At 42.3% G+C, this 23,932-nt stretch overlaps 1 protein-coding gene across 1 annotated transcript in view; it reads left to right on the top strand.

Moving 5' to 3' along the window:
- Positions 1 to 23,932, top strand: part of fhad1 (forkhead-associated (FHA) phosphopeptide binding domain 1) — a 35,963-nt gene that overhangs the window by 8,564 nt on the left and 3,467 nt on the right. Inside the window, exons 8-27 of the mRNA XM_036988138.1 lie at positions 321 to 392; positions 503 to 607; positions 962 to 1,051; positions 1,221 to 1,307; positions 1,628 to 1,780; positions 2,194 to 2,377; positions 2,713 to 2,783; positions 3,279 to 3,377; positions 3,617 to 3,703; positions 3,941 to 4,211; positions 9,608 to 9,722; positions 11,057 to 11,163; positions 11,740 to 11,899; positions 12,253 to 12,379; positions 17,740 to 17,890; positions 18,253 to 18,332; positions 18,610 to 18,705; positions 19,292 to 19,518; positions 20,041 to 20,209; positions 23,174 to 23,254. Coding sequence (XP_036844033.1) covers positions 321 to 392; positions 503 to 607; positions 962 to 1,051; positions 1,221 to 1,307; positions 1,628 to 1,780; positions 2,194 to 2,377; positions 2,713 to 2,783; positions 3,279 to 3,377; positions 3,617 to 3,703; positions 3,941 to 4,211; positions 9,608 to 9,722; positions 11,057 to 11,163; positions 11,740 to 11,899; positions 12,253 to 12,379; positions 17,740 to 17,890; positions 18,253 to 18,332; positions 18,610 to 18,705; positions 19,292 to 19,518; positions 20,041 to 20,209; positions 23,174 to 23,254 — 2,532 coding nt within the window. The remainder of the gene's footprint in view (positions 1 to 320; positions 393 to 502; positions 608 to 961; positions 1,052 to 1,220; positions 1,308 to 1,627; positions 1,781 to 2,193; positions 2,378 to 2,712; positions 2,784 to 3,278; positions 3,378 to 3,616; positions 3,704 to 3,940; positions 4,212 to 9,607; positions 9,723 to 11,056; positions 11,164 to 11,739; positions 11,900 to 12,252; positions 12,380 to 17,739; positions 17,891 to 18,252; positions 18,333 to 18,609; positions 18,706 to 19,291; positions 19,519 to 20,040; positions 20,210 to 23,173; positions 23,255 to 23,932) is intronic.

Genomic DNA, 23,932 nt, shown 5'->3' with positions numbered 1-23,932 from the left:
ATTAAATGTAATAACTTTTATAGACTAACATTATTTTATTTGAAGACTTTACTACGGCTGAATGATATCCATGTCCTTTGAGAATGATTGCAGAGATGATTTAGTGTCGAAACCAGAATCTTTTGTGAGGCCCAACTACTTGAACTGAGAAATACTGTGCTGTAGCTATGCAGGTGTTGCTGTTCTATCTGCCTATATTTAAGCCACAGACATTCATCTGCCTCAAGGTTTCCTGTTGACCACTTTTCCTATCAACCACTTGCCCTTTGTAGCTCATTTCAGCGTTTCTCTCTCCTCTCTCTTGTCTTTCTGTCCACCAGTTCTCCAAAATGAGCAAGAAGCACCAGGAGGAGTTACTCAACCATGAAAATGAGGTGATGACACTGAAGAAGGTAGATATCCATTTCTCTGACCATGTTTGACTCTTCAACGTAAAGAGATAAAGAACGCATCCCTGTTTCACTCCATACCTCCCTGTTTCATTCTCTCATGTTATCTGCAGAGCATTGAGAGGCTGGAGGTTGCTTTGAGGGATAAGCAGAGGCTCCTGGAGCACCAAACAACAGAGAGGGACTTGCTAAAAAACAGACTGGAGAAGAAGATTGGGGTTAGAACTTCATGTCATGGTTATATGTTTAGGAAAATTACGGCATCGTGGGTGGAATAGGATTTTGAGGGTTCTATCTTCGAGAAGAAGCCTCTATTGTTCTATTTAGAAGTCTGTTTTATTATAGTGTATAGAAATGTGATGCTTTTACAGAGGCAAATCCTAACGTGAGATTAGAGTTTCAGAGTTTCACATTCAGTATATCATGGTGAATGCGTCAGTGTGATATTTGAGTTATATGATGTATGATATGGAGGATATGATGTAGTTAGACCTAGTGGGATAGTTTTTGTGAAATTTGAATACAGTGTAGTTCCAAAGCTCTAGGTTGACTCCTATGATGGTGTGCTCCAGGAGCAAGCTTCTATGTTCGCGGAGTCTGAGGCAGAGAGGCACACACAACAAAAGAAGAGCAAAGCTGAGCTGGATCTGGTGCAAGAACAGGTAAGTTCAAAGAATTCTAGTGCCTCTCTAACTATAGTTCCAGATAATTACGCGAATCAATTGAAATATCCTTCCTCATAGAAATTAAAGTGTGACATCATGAGTATGATTGACTTAAACTGAAATGGCGCAAAGTGAGGGAGTCAAATACTGTTTTTTTTTGTCTCAGATTGAGCACCTTCGTGACCAGCTGCTGATGATGTTACCCACTGAACCCTCTGACTCCACTTTCCATGATACCTTGTCAGACCAGCAGGTTACTGGGACCTCTTCATTGACCGTATAGAAAAGAGACTGATTAATAACATAAAAGTATATCAAATGTCCCAGAGAGCTACGTATTGTGAAGGTTTGCAGGGTTAGAGTACATTTCAATTCAGTCAAGGAAGTAAACTGGAATTCCAATTCCATTTTTTTCTCATTGAAAAGCATTGGGTTGGGCCATGATGGTTTGTGATGACCAAAAACGTGGGGAAACAGATCCGCAATTTACTTGGGGTGTTAAACGGCTATGCTAGCCAAAGGAATGTGGTCATCCATAATTTGACCACTGCCTGTGACCTTTGCTCCTTGTAGGTATTAGAGCAGGTGGCAGAGCTGCTAGGAGAGAGAGAGAGCCTGATGAGTAAATTAGAGGAGCTGGAAGGACAACTGAAGGAGCTCATGACTGAACAGGAGGGGGCAGCAGAGGACACAGAGAGACTGAAGAGTAGGCTGGAGACCTGTCAGGTATTCACTCCCTCACATTTGAATAGTCCTACACTTGGATATACTGTCATACAGTGTGTATCTGTCAATTATAATATGCTCAAATCTAAAGTGGCTTACAAATGAGGGTACATGCAACACATAGCCTACAATGTGACACAAATCAACTCTCAACCAGACAGTCAAGAAACTTGTCCGTCTCACGTGTTCCCCTAGCAAATTGAAATGCTGCTCTGATACTTTCACCCAAACATCCTAAAAACACACACACACACACACACACACACACACACACACACACACACACACACACACACACACACACACACACACACACACACACACACACACACACACACACACAAACACACACACTTGACCAAACAAGATACAGCTGGTATGTCTATTGTCCACTCACTCAGAGTCAATTACAGGAGGCATGCTCGGCAAATGCACTGGAAAAGGCCATGACCTCACTACAGGAGGAGAGTGTGTCACCAGCTCTGGCCTGGGTCAAGGCTTCAGTCCTCTCCATAATGGCTACCCAGCTCCCACTGCTTCAGAGTGCCACCCAGGCACTACTGGAAGCTGGGATAGATGCTTCACATCTCACTGAAGGTGATTTAAATCTAGCTATTTACATTTTGTTTGGCTGTTGTATTTGTACTTCTTTACGTAGTCAATTATGTATTTATGTGGTAAAGCAGTGTTCCAGTGTTCCTGGAAAGTCACAGGACAAGGCATGAAAAACACTGTAGTAATGGAATAATGCAAAGTCGTTTCCCTATCTTAAATTAAGAGATATTTATTAAAGGGTGCACTAACTAACACACACACACACACACACACACACACACATGGGTACTAGGGGACTGGAGTAATACTATGGTCCATATATGGGTTAAAATCACAAAGGGGTCCATATGATCTAACATCCTTTTGTTTCCCCACAGGAGTCCTGAGTGGCATCAGAACCCTGGTCAATGAGCATCAGGGTTACACAGTGGAGCTTCAGCGTTTGAAGGTAGGTAGAATTGGTGCGCTGTCACTTTGCTCTGCACTGACTCAAAAATGTTGGTGAATGTTCTGCTCTGTAAGCCACATACACAGAACTGGAGTAGATAATCAAATAAGAATATTCAGTAAGAATAGACATCAGGCCCTGTATACACAAAGCATCTCAGAGCTCTGGGATCAGGATATCCCTGTATGTATAATCTTACATGTCTTCTGAAAAGGCACAACTGATCTTATATCAGCACTCCTACTCTGAGACTGTTTGAAAATAGGCCCAAAACCCGTATACAAATGGGATAATCATTGATGTATTTGTAACCCAATGGAAGATCACTCTCATTATCAATAAGCTTCCAGTGAGTTTGAGTGGTAGATTTTCCTATCTAAGGCCTCATTTTCTCATCAGTGGTTTTAATGTGATGTATAGAGAGATTGCACATATGATGTGGCTGATAGGATTGTTTAGTTGTCATAGGGTCACTGTGTCTTTTCTGGGGTGCAGATAGACCTGGAGGAGCTCCAGGAGAGAGAAGCAAAGTCCAGAGAGCTGCAGGAGCTTCTGAGCATTACCAGAGAGGAGCTGGTGCAGCAGAGACAGCAGGTTGGCTCCCACACACACATGAATGCTTGTGGGCACTCACGCACACTTATACACACACACACACACACACACACACACACACACACACACACACTCAAAAACACACACACACACTCCATATCTATTAACAACTGACATAAAAATGCATGTACATGACTGGGAAAGTGGATTCAATAGCAATGCTTTGTTGACATCCACGAAAATACGCACATCTTTATGTCCCCTTACTTCAATTGTAGATGACTGTGGCACAGCATGAAGAAGAGGCCAGGAAGAAGGAGTTGGAGGAGCTAAAGGAGGAGTTGGAGGCACTCAGACAAGCCCAGGTGAGGGGGCTAGGTGCTGAGATGGTTTTGACCAATTTCCCCTAGTCCAGGTCCTTCGAGAACACTGTGGATGCTGGTTCCATCAGTCTGTTTGTTTTGTAAATAGCCGGTGATAAAGCTACATAAAGATGCATCTACAAGGAGAACACCTGAAACTGATAACTAGCATGCACAGTGTCCACCAGGAAACAGACGTTACAATCCACCGACTCTCTACGTGTTTCTCTCGCTTCCAAGACTAAACTGAAGCAGGAGGCACAGACCCAGGAGGCCGAGTGGTGCACCAGGCTGGAGGAGGCAGGCAGGAGGAAGGAGGAGTGGCAGGATAAGGTGAAGGAGGTCTTGGAGGAGGAGAAGGAGCGCTACAGGGTCTGGGAGGCCGAGTACAGGGAGCAGGTGCGGCAGCACGCACACACCATCGTGGCCATGGAGCAGCGCTGTGTCCAGAGCAGACAGAGAGCCCAGGAGCTGGAGGAGGAGAGGGAAGCGCTGATTGGACAGCTGAGAGGTGAGGGGGGGGGGGGGGGGGGGGGGGGCGTCAAAGGAGTGGACTGTCTGGCCGTCTGGTTGGTCTTGTTCTTCTAGGAGAACCCTAGAAGCCTGGGGGGGAAAATTGGCGTCATCTTTAACAACAAATAATTGGGCAACTTTTGCACCAAAAAATGTTTGAGTGAGGGAAATGCTGTAAATTAAGAGGACTCTATTTTAAAAGATGAGACGTTGAGGATTATAATAAATACCAAATAATTGGGAAACTTTTGCACAAAGAATGTCTGATTGAGGGAAATGCTGTAAATTAAGAGGACTCTATTTTGAAAGATGAGACGTTGAGGATTATAATAAATACATTTTTATGTCCTTACAAGCAAACCAAACACCTGTGAGTCCAAATGTGCACTTCACATTTCCATATCATAAAACTCATGTCAGATACAGTGTCAACGTTTATGATCACTATGTTTTGATGTACAGTTACAAGATGACATGGCCTCATACCCTGGGTTGTTCTGAACAGATTGAGCCTATTTTTGTGTATTGTAAAGAAAATGTGCCACTGAACACGAACAAATGCACGCAGGAATCCTTTCTATGCGCACCAAAATGAAGATCTGTTTCTCTGAATTGCCCTGTGAAAGTCTAGCACTGTAAGATCGTATTTTATAACTTAGCTAGGGATGTTGACAACAGAATAAGCTTGATGCCCACCTGATGCAGACTGAGATTTATAATGGTCTGTTTTAGGATTGTGTAAACAACAACAGTAATTGTGTGATGGCAAGGTTGTGTTCCAAATGAAACAACTACCAGTGTACTGATATTTCAGACTCTTCTATGAGTCATAAAAGTGCATTGAAATTGCTTAGGAACTGTGCACACTTTGGAGAGGTGTGTGGGCACTTGGAGACGCCAGTTAGCCCTCTCACTCAAACCCATAGTAGTTGTTTTGTCTTACGTTGCACCTACCCCACATTTTCCAGAAATACTCGTATCATGTTACTGAATGTATCCAGAGTATTTTCAGATTTCGTTATCTACAAATGCGGCGTAAAGTGTAGTAAGTGTAAAAATGCACATAAAATCACCAGTGTAATGTTTGGATTCAGTCATGTGTCAGGTGAATTGTTGTGTCCTCACCTTTTCGTCTAATAATTTTCCCATAATCTCCAAACGGTTCCCTTTCAATTGCTACCATGGTTATGCATTTGCTTTTCATATTTCTTCTGAAAGAAACATTTCAATTTAGCCCTATCCATTTATAGTGCCTTCAGAAAGTATTCACACCCCTTGACATTTCCACATTGTGTTGTGTTACAGCTGAGATTTTGTGTCACTGACCTACACTATACCCCATCATTTCAAAGTGGAATTATGTTTTTAGAAATGTTTACAAATGAATAAAAATATAAAGCTAATAAGTATTCAAACACTTTATTTTGGCAAGCCTAAATAAGTTCAGGAGTAAAAGCGTGCTTAACAAGTTATAATTTACATGGACTCACTCTGTGTGCAATAATAGTGTTAAATAAGATTTTTTTTTATTATTATACAAAACTTATGCAGATATTGAATGTTCCTTTGAGCATGGTGAAGTTATTAATTACACTTTGGATGGTGTATCAATACACCCAGTCACTACAAAGATGCAGGCGTCCTTCCTAACTAAGTTGCCATAGAGGAAGGAAACTGCTCAGGGATTTCACCATGAGGCCAATGGTGACTTTAAAACAGTTACAGAGTTTAATGGCTGTGATAGGAGAAAACTGTTACTCCACAATTCTTAGATAAATCACAGAGTGAAAAGAAGGAAGCCTGTACAGAATTTTAAAAAAATCCAAAACATGCATCCTGTTTGCACGAAAGCACTAAAGTAAAACTGCAAAAAATGTGGCAAAGAAATTAACTTCATGTCCTGAATACAAAGTGTTATGTTTGAGGCAAATCCAATACAACACATCACTGAGTACCACTCTTCATATTTTCAAGCATGGTGGTGGCTGCATCATGTTATGGTTATGCTTGTCATCGGCAAGGACTAGGGAGTTTCGGGGGATAAAAGGAAACAGAGGAATAGAGCTAAACAACAGGCAAAATCCTATAGGAAACCTGGTTCAGTCTGCTTTCCCTCAGACACTGGGATACAAATTAATTTTTCAGTAGGACAATAACCTTAAACACAAGACCAAATATACACTGAATATACAAAGAATAAGGTGCAAATATTTTACAATCCAGGTGTGCAAAGCTCTTAGAGGCTTACCCAGAAAGACTCACAGCTGTAATCACTACCAAACATGCTTCTACAAAGCATTGCAGGGAGGTGAATACTTATGTACATTTCTGTATTTCATTTTCAATCAATTTGCTACAATTTCTAAAAACATTTGTTCACTCTGTCATCATGGTTTATTGTGTGTAGATGGGTGAGAAAATAATACATGCAATACAATTTGAATTCAGGCTGTAACATGACAAAATGTGGAATAAGTCAAGTGGTATGAATACTTTCTGAAGGCACTGTTGGTCAGTTCCCACAAGTCTAAATTAAACAGCACTGGACACAGTAGTGTGCTTAATGCAAGGTAGTGCCATTTCATGTCACTAGATGACAGTCACGTGTAATGTAACACTAAAGGGCAATATTAGAAGCACATATTTTCCTCAATTAATGCATAGTTACACTTGGTGTTACTGGGTGCGAAATAAACTCAGTAACACTTTACCTATTCAAAATTCAATGCAAATAACTTTTATTTCCTGGGAGGGAGCTTCATGTGTGGTGACGAATTGGTACATACAAGACACACACAGTGGTGTGTATTCATGGATGCCAAGGGAAGCCAGGCTTCCCCAAATATTTGACGAGGATTTTTTTTTAAATAATAATTTCTCTTTTGTCTCTGTGTTTAATAATTTCCCTTCAATTAATGTATCTCACCGGAAAGCATCCAAGCGAGCGAAACAGTGCCCCTCTGTCTCTGTATGTGTAGACCATCTATCTGATTCTGTCTGGTCCAAAAGATCATTCCATTGTTGCTGCCCGTAGCATTGAATGCAGGGAAAGCCAATGAGCATTTGGCCAATCAGCTTTGAGCTAAACTGAGTGAGCTCAAGTGTAAAGGGTCCTGGCACACCAAAAAAAGTGTCAATGGAAGCCAGTTTGGTTTGGCTTCACTCCTATCAAATCACATTGAGAGCATGTGTCACTGACAGGAACAACTTGAATTGTTGCATCTCGTTGTGTTATTGTCCTCCATTGGCTAGCTAGCTAGCAAAAAAATAGCCCTTTCCTAAATTAAATGGATGGAGATAGAGATAGGGGTACTGGCCAATGATTATAACAGTGATTCTGATCCAGCCATTAATTCATACATTGTGCCCCTGGCCTGAGAGGATGGACGTTCAATATGTAGCTAGATGTACAGTAGAAGGCTAATGTTGCCCATGAAAGGAAGGATCGGATCCTTTTTTTCAATTTTCGCCTAAAATGACATACCCAAATCTAACTGCCTGTAGCTCAGGACCGGAAGCAAGGATATGCATATTCTTGATACCATTTGAAAGGAAACACTTTGAAGTTTGTGAAAATGTGAAATTAATGTAGGAGAATATAACACATTAGATCTGGTAAAAGATATTACAAAGAAAAAACATGAGTTTTTTCCCCATTTTTTTTTATCTTTGAAATGCAAGACAAAGGCCAACATGTTATATTCCAGGTTAGGCACAATTTAGATTTTGGTCACTAGATGGCAGCAGTGTATGTGCACAGTTTTAGACTGATTCAATGAACCACTGCATTTCTGTTCAAAATGTTGTATCAAGACTGCCCAAATGTGCTGAATTGGTTTATTAATACATTTTCACTCTCCTCAGACAATAGCATGGTATTATTTCACTGTAATAGCTACTGTAAATTGGACAGTGCAGTTAGATTGACAAGAATTTAAGCTTTCTGCCCATATCAGATATGTCTATGTCCTGGGAAATGTTCTTGTTACCTACAACCTCATGCTAATCACATTAGCCAACATTAGCTCAACCGTCCCGCGGGGGGGAACCGATCCCGTAGAGGTTTAAGCTATTTTTAGCCAGGTAGCCTAGGACAACAAATAAGAGAAATAGACCGTTTCGTCAACATGAAAGAGAGGAGGAAGACATTGGTGAGTCAACATGTTTTTTCTACTTGCACGCACACAGACACACAGAAATCAGAACCATCGACAGCCACATCCTATTTAGTTTAAGTTGATTGGACTAAATTGTTTTGGTATCGTTCAGTTGCCACTGTACTAGAATAAGCATAGGTGATTTGATGACGTTGAAATATTGAAATTGAAATGGTGCTAGAATAGTGAATGCAGCTCCTGTTTTCTTTGCTACTCTCGGTAACACTCCGTGGTTCTAAATCAATAGTTGATTAGTGGTCCGAAAATGTCGTAAACATGAACTTGCTTGACTATGTTGTAGGTCATGTAACTGTTTGTTACATGCAATATGCTTAGTGGACTCCACCAGACAGAGGTTGCTCCCCGGTTTTTGGCGCAAAACTAGAAGTTGATCTCTTCAGTTTGTATGGGAGATCTCTACACCTGTGTGTGTCAGGTCAAAAGCTATTGGTTCCCCCTTCTTCCTCCCTCTTTTTTTGTAAATGTCACTGAGGGGTCCTGGCTTGCTCCAATGACCTTCCCACTGATTCGTATTATCCTGTTCAGTGGGTTCAGGCTTGTGTTCCCTAGAGCACCAAACCACCCTACAACATTAAAAGCTATGATGGATTCTATAAAGAAGTTATAAAATGCTTGGAGGATTGATTGGTGTACATTAAACTTCCTCAATTTCTGTAGAAAGAACAGGCGTTGTTGAAATTTTGAGTGAATTTGTTCAGTGCTTCTTTTGGAGAAGAGCTTGTTGTTGATGATGATTCCTAGGTGTTTGTAGTCTTCCCCTTGTTTAATGATGCGTCCGTTAACCTCCAGCGCTGGGATGGTAGGTTGGTCTCTTCTAAAGTCAATGACCAGGTCTTTGGTTTTGGTTGCATTGAGGTCCATGTAGTTCTGGTTACACTACAGTGAAAACCTGTCGATTTCAGCCTGGAGGCGCCCCTCTGGATTGCCTGTCTATTATTACTGTGTCATCGAAGTGCTTAATGAACGTAATCTCTGGGTCCGAGCTCCTACAGTCGTCTGTGTACAGGGTGAATAGCACCGGCAAGATGACAGAGCCTTGTGGGGATCCTGTACATGTGGTTCTGGAAGGGCTGAAGTGAACATTGAATCTGACCAGCTGGTGTCTATTTTTCAGGAAGGATCCAGAGAATCTGATATTTACAGGGTGCAGATATAATGCTTTATAACTTGTTTTAACCATGTATGAGCCTTTATAATGTCTTCTAACTCTCCACAGCGTTGGAGGGGAATCTGGAGAGTAGTAGGCCTGTGATGAGTACCAGTCCCCTGGAGACACAGACTAAGCAGGCCTCAGAGGTAGCAGCCCTGGAGGGTAATATCACTTCACTCAGGTAAAGAGGGTTTTTTGGATTTTCTTTCAACTTATTAGATGGCCTCATTATTGATGAGACTAAATAGTGGAAACATTTCCCAATAGGCACAGACTATTACTGACATTTAACTAGAGGGACCTTACCACATTTTATAGTAAATTTGATGCAATACGTCAACAGTTTTGATTGTAAATCTTAATGTATGCAACCTCCAAATATTTTAATGTAAGGCTATTCACCTTAGATGCCGTCTCTGTGTATTCACACCATGGTATTTCTTGCCATCTTGCACAAAGGAGTGACGTCATCACTCAGCAAACATCCCCATGCTCACGCTGTGCTTTCCTCATGAATAATTCATGAGGCCAGAAATATATGCGTGAGTCATGACTCATGCTTTTCTTATATAATGACTCTGATATATATGATCCTTATAGGGATCAGTCTGTGAAACTACCCTCTTGTCTCAAACCACTTCTGAAGGCCCAGGCACTGATTCTTAAATGTAATCTGAGGTCTTCTTATCCCATCCCATGTGTGCCACTGCATTCCAGTTAAAGGAAAGCTTATGAGAGTCCCTGGTGTCCATTTCTGAACACACAGTATAGTACAGCTACAGTGCAGAATGTGTCTTTTAAATCTTAGATTAATGATCATGCAGACTTATTTTTTACAGCTAATTTAGGTTGTCATATTACCACAGTTATCTCTTTCAAATATGGTGATAGTATGCCTTGTTTCAGTCTGTGTGTGTCTGTGTGTGTCTGTGTGTGTCTGTGTGTGTGCGTGTGTGTGTGTGTGTGTGTGTGTGTGTGTGTGTGTGTGTGTGTGTGTGTGTGTGTGTGTGTGTGTGTGTGTGTGTGTGGATGTGTTTAACTATACTTGTGGGGACCAGAAGTCCCCACAAGAATAGTAAACTAACAACATTTTGACCAACTGGGGACTTTTTATTAGTCCCCACAAGGTCAAATGCTATTTCTAGGGGTTTAGGGTTAAGGTTAGAATTAGTGTTAGGTTAAGGGTTAGGAATTAGGGTTAGTTTTATGGTTAGGGTTAGGAGCTAGGGTTAGGTTTTCAGGTTAGGGTTAGGCTACGGGTTAGGGTACGGGTTAGGTTTAGGGTTAGGGGTTAGGGACTGCGTGTGTGTGCGTGCGGGTGCATGTGTCTGTGGAGAAGCTGTGGAATTATGAGTAAGTGGATTAATCAGGCTAAACATGGTCGAACATTCTACTGAGGAACCCCCAGTTTGGGGTGGAAACGTGTGCAGATTTACTTTTTGTTCAACCATTCCATATTTCTAGTTTGTTAACTAAAATACCCTCCTCTTGTTTTCCTTGTTCTCATCTCTCCAGGGCAGACTTGGCTCAGTCTCAGCTGGAAACATGTAGCCAGGGTGACCTCATCGTGGCTTTGAGTCGTGACCTGGCTGCAGCCAATGCCAGGATAACAGACATGACAGGTGCAATCTCACATGTTGATCCATCCCTTCAGTATATTATGGTAGTATGTAAATGATACAATGATACAATGATACAAAGAATAGTGAAAGCAAGTGCTTCCACACAGGTGTGGTTCCTTAGTTAATTAAGCAATGAAGAGCCCATCATGCTTAGAGTCATGTATAAAAATGCTGGGCCGGCCATTATATTGGCTACCGTGGCTATGCCCCCATAGAATGACAATGCTCCCATCCACTGGGCACAAGTGTTCACAGAATGATTTGATGAGCATAAAAACAATGTAAACCAAATGCCATGGCTGCCTCAGTCACCAGATCTCAACCCAATTGAACACTTATGGGAGATTCTGGAGCGGAGACATTATTTTTCACCGTCAACAAAAGACCAAATTATGTTCTGTCTCGTGGTGGTCCAACGCTCTATTAAGACACTTTATGTTGGTGTTTCCTTTATTTTGGCAGTTACCTGGGCATGTCAGATCACATTCAGATCACATTAACATAGCAGTCTCGCATTTTCTGTGCTTGTGTGTGTGTGTGTATGTGTGTGAATGCTTAACTGTGTATATTCTGCAGGGGAGCTCAGTGAGCAGCAGAAACTACAGTTGGAGCAGCTTAAGGCTCTGGTCGTCGATCAGAGGGTCCAACTGAGCACTCTCACTCAGAAGCTAATGCTGATGTCACAACTCGTGGAGCAGAAAGGGGAGGAGCTTGAGAAAGTGAGGGATGAATTGAGGTAGGTCTGAGGTAGGTGCGGGGGGGAGACATTTAAAGCTGAGGAGTGAGGTTACCAACCCCAATCGGTTACATTGGATATGTAATGTGGAATCCTCAAATGTAATATCATATGTGTACAAATGTGAAGAACCAATACATTTAAACTCTCATGGTTTCTCTCCACGATATAATTACATTTTAGCAAAAAATATATATTTACCTTGAAATGGCATAAGTACAAAGTAATGTAATAGCTATATTAGGGTCTTTAAGATAGCAAGCAGCCAGCCAGCATGTAGTGAAGGGTTGATGCGTTGTGTCCTATCGTATATTTTATTATTTGATTTGATCTAATGTGTTGTGTCCTACCAGGCTTTGTCAGGTGGACCTGGAGAAGAGTCTCAGGGCAGAGAGAGAGATGAAGGAACAGAGGACAAACCCAGAGCAGACCCAGCCTGTCCACTACTCTGTTGTCTCCTGCATACCACCACACACAAAGGCGAGTGGAATAACATAAAGGCCCATATTCACAAAGAGTCTCAGAGTAGGAGTGCTGATTTAGGATCAGCTTTGACTTTTAGATTATAATGAGTAAACCCAAGGGTGAACCTGATCCTTGTACTCCCTACTCTGAGACACTTTAGGAATACAGGGCCAGTGGTGTACACCTCTGGTCCTCGAGGGCCGCTGTGTCTCTTGGCTTTTGGTGAACTGGTTGATTTAGATTTAGACCAGGGACACCAGGTTTTTGTAGCCTGGTCCCAGATGTGTATGTGCTGTCTCATCGACTCATACGGTGGTTATCATGCCAGACAACAACCATAGGAGTTGACTATGCTATAAAGGACAAGCATATCTGGGACCAGGCTAAGAGGATTGCACTCTTCAGCCGCATTGATCAACTGAAGGTAAGAGAGGAATCAAATGAAGCACGAGGCACACAACAATATGGAAAAAATCTGCAGCATCATAGGTTCACCACACATACACATGAATACGTTACTGAAAAAAAGAGGTCTGATATTTAGCTGTCTGGTTCAGTAAACGCTGGAGGGTGCCTCTGTTTCCTCAGAGAAAAGCCAGTTTGAACAGGTTCTGCTGATAATGATCTTGTGCTGTGGTGCCACGCCTCTAACTCAGTCCAATCAACACTCAGAGGAAGAGACCATCTCCTATTCCCCTTCTTATCAGAACACTGGAGAAGCAGGAGATACGTTATATGACATTGTGCATCACTATGTTTAATGGCATGTGCCTCCTCCGGAGCATCCTGACAACACACTCGCATGTAAAGTAGCACCTTGTCGTAAACCATAACAACAGTACAGTACAACATGACACGACTCCTCTGCGTTCCCCAGGGCACTCATTTATCTCCTGTTTGTCTCTCTAAATGGAAAATAGAGGGCCTCAACAGCTTCGTACTGCCCAGTCAGGATTTAGGCTTGTGTTTGTTACACAAACTGTATTTGTGTGTGTGTGTGTGTGTGTGTGTGTGTGTGTGTGTGTGTGTGTGTGTGTGTGTGTGTGTGTGTGTGTGTGTGTGTGTGTGTGTGTGTGTGTGTGTGTGTGTGTGCGGTGCGTGCGTGCGTGCGTGCGTGCGTGCGTGTCACTCAATCACTCACTCACTTCTACAAAATAGCCATTCAGACTCTTGTTTTAGTACCCGTGTTATAGTCAATAGGCCCACTACAGTGTAGTGAGGATCGGGAACATTGCATTGTGTCAGTAGGTGATGCATTCGAACTTGCTGACTCACACAACAGACCACAATGACAGGCGTTGTATCCCTGAGTGTGTTTCATACGATCAGCCACAGATCTGCAGTCAAGGACACTTGGCTGGAAAGGAGCTCAAGTCAACATCTACCGAGTCATTGAACTCAATGAAGGTGCATTTCTATGTATTTTTGACAAGTTAATATAATTTCCTTCGATTTCACTCATAGCAACACAAAGAAATCACACATCATAGTCTAGTAACAGCTTGGATCTTTTCATAAAGCACAGCCAAAAATAATCTCAACCTGCAAGATGCCAGCAGTCAAATGATTTGCGCATTAACAGAAGCGCCATTGTTTGATATGAGTCAAAAACACAAATCTGAAACCTTAATTGTATAAAGGAATATTAGTGGATGTATAGCCATGATACCAGAGAATGGAGAAGGAAATATAATAGATTCAAATATACATTTACATTTTTCTAAATGAATCCTTTGTGAGATGTGTTCGCGACCCGTGTATGAATCGCTTTATCTAAAAGCTAGTGATCAATTGTAACAGGGTGTAGATGTGTGTCATATCTTTGGGGTTATAGAAGGACACCTCCCTGACTACTGTCGTAGTCAATTCAAATCAAATTTTATTGGTCACATACACATGGTTAGCAGATGTTATTGCGCGTGTAGCGAAATGCTTGTGCTCCTACAATGGCAAGAAAAAGTATGTGAACCCTTTGGCATTTCCTGGACTTCCTCATGAATTGGTCATAAAATTTGATCGGATCATCTAATTCACAACAATAGACAAACAGTCTGCTTAAACTAATAACACACAAACAATTATACGTTTTCCTGTCTTTATTGAACACACCGTTTAGACATTCACAGTGCAGGGTGGAAAAAGTATGTGAACCCTTGGATTTAATAACTGGTTGACCTTTCTTTGGCAGCAGTAACCTCATCCAAACGTTTTCTGTAGTTGCGGATCAGACCTGCACGACGGTCAGGAGGAATTTTGGACCATTCCTCTTTACAAAACTGTTTCAGTTCAGCAATATTCTTGGGGTGTCTGGTGTGAACTGCTCTCTTGAGGTCATACCACAGCATCTCAATCAGGTTGAGGTCAGGTCTCTGACTGGGCCACTCCAGAAGGCGTATTTTCTTCTGTTGAATCCATTCTGTATGTTTTTTGGGTCATTGTCCTGTTGCATCACCCAACTTCTGTTGAGCTTCAAATGGCGGACAGATAGCCTTACATTCTCCTGCAAAATGTCTTGATAAACTTGGGAATTCATTTTTCTGTCGATGATAGCAAGCTGTTCAGGCCCTGAGGCAGCAAAGCAGCTCCAAACCATGATGCTCTCTTCACCATACTTTACAGTTGGATGAGGTTTTGGTGTGCTGTGCTGTGCCTTTTTTTCTACACACATAGTTTTGTGTGTTCCTTCCAAACTACTCATCTTTAGTTTCATCTGTCCACAGAATATTTGCCAGTAGCGCTGTCGAACATCCAGATGCTCTTTTGCGAATTTCAGACATGCGGCAATGTTTTTTTTGGACAGCAGTGGCTTCTTCCATGTTGTCCTCCCATGAACACCATTCTTGTTTAGTGTTTTACGTATCATAGACTCTTCAACAGAGATTTTAGAATGTTCCAGAGATTTCTAAAAGTCTTTAGCTGATACTCTAGGATTCTTCTTAACCTCATTGAGCATTATGCGCTGTGCTCTTGCAGTCATCTTTACAGGCACTCCTAGGGAGAGTAGCAACAGTGCTAAACTTTCTCCATTTATAGACATAGACATATTTGTCTTACCGTGGACTGGTGAGCAGCAAGGCTTTTAGAGATAATTTTGTAACCCTTTCCAGCTTTACGCATGTCAACAATTCTTAATCTTGGGTCTTATGGGATCTCTTTTGTTCGAGGTATGGTTCACATCAGGCAATGGTTCTTGTGAATAGCAAACTCAAATTTTGTGAGTGGTTTTTATAGGGCAGGGCAGCTCTAACCAACTTCTCCAATCTCATCTCAATGATTGTACTCCAGGTTAGCTGACTCCTGACTCCAATTAGCTTTTGGAGAAGTCATTAGCCTAGGGGTTCACATACTTTCTCCAACCTACACTGTGAATGTTTAAATTATATATTCAATATAGACAATCATTTGTGTTATTAGTTTGTTTGTTGTTGTGACGTAGATGAAGATCAGATCTAATTTTATGACCAATTTATGCAGAAATACAGATATTTCCTTAGGGTTCACATACTTTTTCTTGACACTTTTGTTCCGACAGTGCAGCAATATCTAACAAGTAATATCTAGCAATTCCACAACAGATACCAAATACGCACAAATCTAAGTATAGGAATGGAATAAGAATATATAAATATAATATATGGATGAGTAATGACAGAGCGGCATCGGTTAAGATGCAATATATAGTATAGAATACAGTATATACATGAGTAATGCAAGATATGCAAACATTATTAAAGTGGCATTATTAAAGTGACTAGTGTTCCATTTATAAAAATAGCCAGTGATTTCAAGTCTGTATGTGGACAGCAGCCCCTCTGTGCTAGTGATGGCTGTTGAACAGTCTGATGGCCTTGAGATATAAGTTGTTTGTTTGTCTCTCTGTACCAGCTTTGATGCACCTGTACTGACCTCGCCTTCTGGATGGTAGCAGGGTGAACAGGCTGTAGCTTGGGTGGTTGTTGTCCTTGATGATCTTTTTGGTCTTCCAGTGACATCTGGTGCTGTAGGTATCCTGGAGGGCAGGTAGTTTGCCCCCGGTGATGCGTTGTGCAGACCGCACTGTCCTTTGGAGAGCCCTGCGGTTGTGGGTGGTGCAGTTGCCGTACCAGGCGGTGATACAGCCCGACAGGATGCTCTCAATTGTGCATCTGTAAAAGTTTGTGAGGGTTTTAGGTGGAAAGGCAAATGTCTTCAGCCTCCTGAGGTTGAAGAGGCGCTGTTGCCTTCTTCACCACATGGTCTGTGTGGGTGGACCATTTCAGTTTGTCTGTGATGTGTATGCCAAGGAGCTTAAAACTTTCCACCTTCTCCACGCTGTCCCATTGATGTGGATAGGGGGATGCTCCCTCTGTTGTTTCCTGAAGTCCACGATCATCTCCTTTGTTTTGTTGAGTGAGAGGTTATTTTCCTGACACCACACTCGAGGACCCCTCACCTCCTCCCTGGAGGCTGTCTCGTCATTGTTGGTAATCAAGCCTACTACTGTTGTGTTGTCTGCAAACTTGATGATGATTGAGTTGGAGGTGTGCATGGCCACACAGTCATGGGTGAACAGGGAGTACAGGAGGGGGCTGAGCACACACCCTTGTGGGGCCCCAGTGTTGAGGATCAGCGAAGTAGAGATGTTGTTTCCTACCTTCACCACCTGGGGTAGACCATCAGGAAGTCCAGGACGCAATTGCACAGTGTGGGGTTGAGACCCAGGGCCTCAAGCTTAATGATGAGCTTGAAGGGAACTATGGTGTTGAATGCTGAGCTGTAGTCAATGAACAGCATTCTTACATAGGTATTCCTCTTGTCCAGATGAGCTAGGGCAGTGTAGTGTGATGGCGATTGCATCATCTGTGGACCTATTGGGGCGGTAAGCAAATTGAAATGGGTCTAGGGTGACAGGTAAGCTGGAGGTGATATGATCCTTGACTAGTCTCTCAAAGCACTTCATGATGACAGTAGTGAGTGCTACGGGGAGATGGTCATTTAGTTCAGTTACCTTTGCATTCTTGGGTACAGGAACAATGGTGGCCACCTTGAAGCATGTGGGGATAACAGACTGGGATAGGTAGAGATTGAATATGTGTCCAGCTGCATTCTAAACCTTTGGGGTCTTCTTTTAAGTGTGAGAGGCTCAACTCGTCCTCCTACTTTGTACTTACCACTCTTCAGCATTATACACATACTCAATCATTTGGTGATGCATCCAGCTCTTCCTTCATGTCAATTGACTTTTTGGCTACAACCATAGTCCACTTAGTGTTGTCCCCCACCTGTACTTCTGAGGTGTGAAATCCTGAGCTGTACCTCTCAGAGGAAAAACTCTAGACCCTATCATGAGTTAAGAATATGATTCAAATGTCATTTTTTTCTCCCTTTGTGTCCAGGAAATGGCCACTGTCACTGCTCCTGGGGAGTATGCCAAGCAGGGGTCAAAGTCCAGAGGTTATCGACACAAGGAGGTGATTCAGCATCAGAGGGAGGCTCTGTCAGAGATGAGGGCCAGGATCAGAGCCTTGGAGCAAACATGGCCCCTGAGTAAGCAAAGTCAAAACTCTATGAATATAGAAAGAAAGCCTGCACACAGCATGTTTTGCTCCCATGTGATATAATTGAGCACGGCAAAGGCTATTGCAGGATTAATTAGGGAAGGGACCAGGGGCCCTAAGACCCCATATCAGATTATCTCAGATAAATAAATAAACATTTAAGTAGGGAAAATACTTTTAAATGTTTTCTTAAATATGCTGCTTTTGTGCTGTTCCCTATCTCTATGCCTTGGTCAATGTCATTGTACATTGTCTATATATTTTATTTAAATAACTTAGGAGACTATAAAACTTTGTGTCCTCCAAAGTGTTCCTCTTCTTTGATATTTGGGTAACTGTTTGTTCCCTCAGAGCGCTTCACCCAGCAGGGGGCACCTAAGAAACAAGCAGGGAGTGAGACGAGCAAACTCAGCACACCGAGGTCTGCAGTGGTAAGCACCTGACCCAGCCTGGTCTCATAGACTAACCGTAACATAGTAAACATAAATCCTGGAACTCAAATTAGTATGATATGTTACGTTTGGTATGGTTACATAAGACAGATGGTTACTTTTTTTTCCATTGCAAAATGTATTAAAAGTTCTTAATTAAATGCACCCGATGAACACGTCCCAATACTCTGCTGAGAAATTCATCTTAAAGCCTATGACTATGATTATCAACTTAGTATTGTGTAATGTCATATGTTACATGATCATTTCAATCTAGAGTGCCTGGCCACTCCATGGAGCATTGGGGGAGGAGACCCTGGAGCGCACAGCCAGACTGGACCTATCAGACGCCCTGGACCTCAGCGAGAGGACAGTGAGTGGAAGGATGCTCTCAGGGGTAGAGTGTGGGTGGCTATGACAGTGTTCTTCAATTCTAACCCAAGAGAGCTACAGGGTGTGCAGATATTTGTCCTAGCCCAGCACCTACTTGATTCAACTAATCATTAATTACTCCTCTCATTCTGTCTTTGTCTCTCTCTCTATTTGTCTCTCTCTCTCTATTTCTCTATTTGTATCTCTGTCTCTCTCTATTTGTCTCTCTCTCTCTCTCTATTTCTCTATTTCTCTCTATTTCTCTCTCTCTCTCTCTCTCTCTCTCTCTCTCTCTCTCTCTCTCTCTCATTTGTCTCTCTCTATTTGTCTATCTCTCTATTTGTCTCTCTCTCTCTCTCTATTTGTCTCTCTCTCTCTCTATTTGTGTGTCTCTCTCTCTCTATTTGTGTCTCTCTCTATTTGTCTCTCTCTCTATTTCTCTCTCTCTCTCTCTCTATTTGTCTCTCTATTTGTCTCTCTCTCTCTCCCTCTCTCTCTCTCCCTCTCTCTCTCTCTCTCTCTCTCTCTCTCTCTCTCTCTCTCTCTCTCTCTCTCTCTCTCTCTCTCTCTCTCTCTCTCTCTCTCAGTACCTGGATCTGGCACGGGCACTGTGCGAGGCTCTGGAGTTGAGCGAGGGCCAGCTGCAGGGGTGTGTGTCCCTGCAGCACCTGCCCCAGGAGGAGAGGGCCAGTCTGGCTTCCTTGCGTCACGCAGACCTGGAGCTGCTCCGGAGCTGCATGGCCCTACAGCACAGCCAGGCCCAGCGGCGTGAAACCCTACTGCAGCAGCAGCATAGAGAAATGACTACTCTCAGGTAGGGAAGTAAAAGAAGGGAATACAGGGCCATGAACTAGATCCCTTACCTCAATAGTGAATTTTCATGAAATTACTATAAATATGCCTGTCACGCCCTGACCATAGAGAGCCTTTTATTATCTTTGTTGGTTAGGTCAGGGTGTGACTAGGGTGGGTTATCTAGGTTATTGTATGTCTATGTTGGCCTGGTATGGTTCCCAATCAGAGGCAGCTGTTTATCATTGTCTCTGATTGGGGATCATATTTTACCAAATATAACTTGGAATTGCTAGCACCACACTCTTACCAACCAATCACCCGCTAGCTGCCTACCGTAGGAGCAACACAAGAGTCAACTATTTATTTGACCTACTTTTATTGGTTGGTGTTTACGTAATGTGTCAACACATTTGATTGATGAGTAGAAAACCCACCTGCCTCAAGTGACTTGAAACAGGATTGTAGTTAGGTTGATTTGATCATTGATACGTGTCTATTACATCTGTCCTCCCCCTCTGCTTCCCTCCCCTCCCCCGCCCAGGGAGAGCCAGGCGGCGGGCCAGCAACTCCAGTCCAGGCTGGATATGCTGAGGACCGAGCTGGAGACGGAGAGCCAAGAGAGCTGCCTGCTCCGCGAGGCCTTGCGCCACACCCAGAGTCGTCTGGAACATGAGATAGACCTAAACACCAGGGCCGTAAAGAGCCGTAAGGTATAGAAAGTCGTAGAGCGGAGTGAAACACTCAACAAACCCAGAGGCCTATTTGTTTTGTAACACATATTCACCTTGATGTACAATAGGCTGGACCAGGAGATCGGCCTTAACACCAGGGCCGTAAAGAGCCGTAAGGTATAGAAAGGAGCCTGGTAGAACGGAGTTCAACAGTCCAACCCATGGGGTGATTTGCTTTGTAACACCTAAATGTATCTAGTCCAGCTAGTTAAACTTTGCTGGGTACCTGACTGTTTCTGCTTCATCAATGTTACTACTTCCAGGTATGCATGGGTAGGTAGTATTTGGAAAACAACAGCTGTGGTAAAATTCTTACAGACGGTGCCATTGAATCCCAGTCATGGTATGGTAGGAATTGTGTAATTTACCTGGGGCCATTATTAACAGAACAGACACAAGAACCTCATACTTTTGTTCCAGGTCATTTGCCCACCCTCAGACAAGCTATGCTGAGTCCATCGAAAATGGACATGACTAGTCGATTGTCCACTAAGCAAGTCCACACACACGACACACACGACTCACACGACACAGACAGACAGACAGACAGACAGACAGACAGACAGACAGACAGACAGACAGACAGACAGACAGACAGACAGACAGACCCTTCCTCGGGCTTCGTTGTGCTGTTCAAGCATGTATGGATTGATCAAAAATCAAGTAAGTGCTTAAGTAAGGTAAATTTCCTCCATCTACGGTAATATCAAGTAGATAGATAACTAACTTGGAACAATCTTAGGAAATGCTGATGGTGTCTCATTGGGATGCAGAATGGCAATTGACCATAGGGCTGAACCTATAACCTAAGGCTCATTATTACATACAGTATGAGTCAATAGCATCTACAGTACCAGTGTTCATACAAGTATATACAGTGCATTCGGAAAATATTCAGACCCCTTGACTTTTTCCACATTTTCTTACATTACAGTCTTATTCTAAAATGTATTAAATCATTTTTTTCCCATTATCAATCTAGACACAATACCCCATAATGACTTGGTGGTTCCAAACTTCTTCCATGTAAGAATGATGGAGGCCACTGTGTTCTTGGGGACCTTCAATGCTGCATAAAAATTGTGCCTCGACACAATCCTGTCTCTGAGCTCTACGGACAATTCATTCGACCTCATTGCTTGGTGTTTACTCTGACATGCACTGTCAGCTGTGGGACCTTATATAGACAGGTGTGTGCCTTTCCAAATCATGTCCAATCAATTGAATTTACCACAGGTGGACTCTAGTCAAGTCGTTGAAACATCTCAAGTATGATCAATGGAAATATGATCCATCTGAGCTCATTTTTGAGTCTCATAGCAAAGGAATAAATTCTAAAAACCTGTTTTTGCTTTGTTCATTATGGGGTATTGTGTGTAGATTGCTGAGAAATCCATTTTGGAATAAGGCTGTAACGTAACAAAATGTGGGAAAAGTCCAGGCATCTAAATGCTTTCCGAAGGCGCTTATAGAATATGTAACACAGCCATCCTCTTAAGGATTTGACCCTTTTTTCCCCATTTTCGCCTAAAATTACATTCCCAAAGCTAACTGCCTGTAGCTCAGGACCTGAAGCAAGGATATGCATATTCGTGATACCATTTGAAAGGAAACACTTTGATGTTTGTGGAAATGTGAATTAATGTTGGAGAATATAACACATATCTGGTAAAAGAAAATACAAATAAGAAACATGTGTTTTTTACATCTTTGAAATGGAAGAGGGAGGCAAAATGTAATATTCCAGATTTGGCGCAATTTCGATTTTGGCCACTAGCAGTGTATGTGCAAAGTGTTAGACTGATTAAATGAACCATTGCATTTCTGTTCAAAATGTTGTATCAAGACTGCCCAAATGTGCCTAGTTAGTTTATTAATACATTTTCAAGTTCATAACTGTGCACTCTCCTCAAACAATAGCATGGTATTTTTTCACTGTAATAGCTACTGTAAATTGGTCAGGTGCAGTTAGATTAACAAGAATTTAAGCTTTCTGCCCATATCAGATATGTCTATGTCCTGGGAAATGTTGTTATTACTTACAACCTCGTGCTAATCACATTAACCTATGTTAGCTCAACCATCCCGCGTGGGGGGGCATCGATCCTGTAGGGGATATATGGTAGTCCAAAATGGTATTCTATGCAACAGCAATTATGTGTCAAATGACAGTTTGGGCCATGTCTTAGGGTAGGGTAGGGTGTCATAACTTGACACTTGAAAAAGGCTTTATACCCTGTGTATGAGTAGTATGGGACATGGCCTAATCCAGTGTGATTGTGAACTGACGTTTAAAACAGCCATTTTATTCAACAGCAGATACTGTGTGTGCCAAAAGGCAATATGCTTTTACAGTGAATTTTAGAGTGACCAAACTTTTATTTTCCACAGTCATGTTAACAAAACTACCTTGATTCCAGTCATCATAGTGGCCATTCTCTGGTTGTTTGTAGCATAGTGCCATTCATGTAAATTGACTGTAAGTTAACAGATCAGTAATTGAAAGGTATACTGTGGCCCCCGTGCCCCTCTGTCTCACTATGTGTTTAAGCTTAATATCTCATATCCATGATTAAGATGGACTCAGCTTAATGTGTCATTATGAATCAGGGTGAGGATTGGTATCAGCAGCATGTTTTCAGCATAATATTGCAAGTATTCAGCATAACCTTAATTAAGCGTAAAACGCTTCATATTAATAGCACTATTTTTATGGCAAGATCTGATGTGAAAAGATCTGATCTGGTTGATCAAAAGACCAATTAGTGGAAAAAAGATCAGAGTTGGGCTGCCTGTCTAAACGCAGCCTCTTCTCCTCTATTCCCTCATTCCTTCTTAACCTCCCTCCTTCCTTTCTCCCTCTCAAACCCCTCTCTTCCCTCCCTCTCATCTCTCCTCCCCTCCGTCTCATACCTCCCTTTCTTCTCTCTCTTCCCTCCACAGGCAGTGAGTGTGGAGAAAGTCCAGAGGAGGAGTGGGAAGACAGCCTCTCACAGCTGTGTCCGTACTGAGGCCGGCGACAAGGTGAGCCAGAGCCACAGCTGGATAGACAAACAGACACCCGATTCCTCTGCTGCTCGTATCAACTGGTTTCTTTTTATTCCATTTTTTAATTTGACAGTATGAACACAATACAGAAAGACACGTTTGCATTGTGGAACTTTGTGAAAACCCATTAGATGAAACCCAATGGTGTTATAAAACAGCTGTATCCTGGGCTCCTATCCTTCTCCTGGCAGATACTGTTCCACCCAGCATACTTTCCCTCACTCTACACGCAGTGATGTCACTGTTTTAGTCCACAAACCATTAACATCCTAGATTTACAATTTACTAGTGTAAGTTGCTTGTCTGCTTGGTTCTGTTCCAAGGAAGTGGCTTCCAGATGAACTTTGTGATATTTAATGAATGATTATTTAACATAGTATAGTCCTCCTATATTGTCTCTCCTCTCCAGTCCTACCAACAACAACAAAAAATTGGTGGTTCTGACTTGCCGCTACTCCACACAAAAATCACAGTTTGTTGTTTGAAGTAAACATACCCATCTAACTGTACCTCCAATAGGCTATCTCTTTTCATGATCCTCATTACCTCAACCACTGGCTGCGTGAGTCTGTCTACCACACTAGCATAATCTAAAGATCAATAGAAATGTCACTGTCACCTATTAATAATTCACATGCACACAGAGGTGTAACA

This window comes from Oncorhynchus mykiss, chromosome 9 (assembly GCF_013265735.2).
Source record: "Oncorhynchus mykiss isolate Arlee chromosome 9, USDA_OmykA_1.1, whole genome shotgun sequence".
Lineage (NCBI taxonomy): Eukaryota > Metazoa > Chordata > Actinopteri > Salmoniformes > Salmonidae > Oncorhynchus > Oncorhynchus mykiss.
The sequence above is the reverse complement of the archived record's forward strand: the minus strand, read 5'-3'. Positions and strand labels throughout refer to the sequence as shown.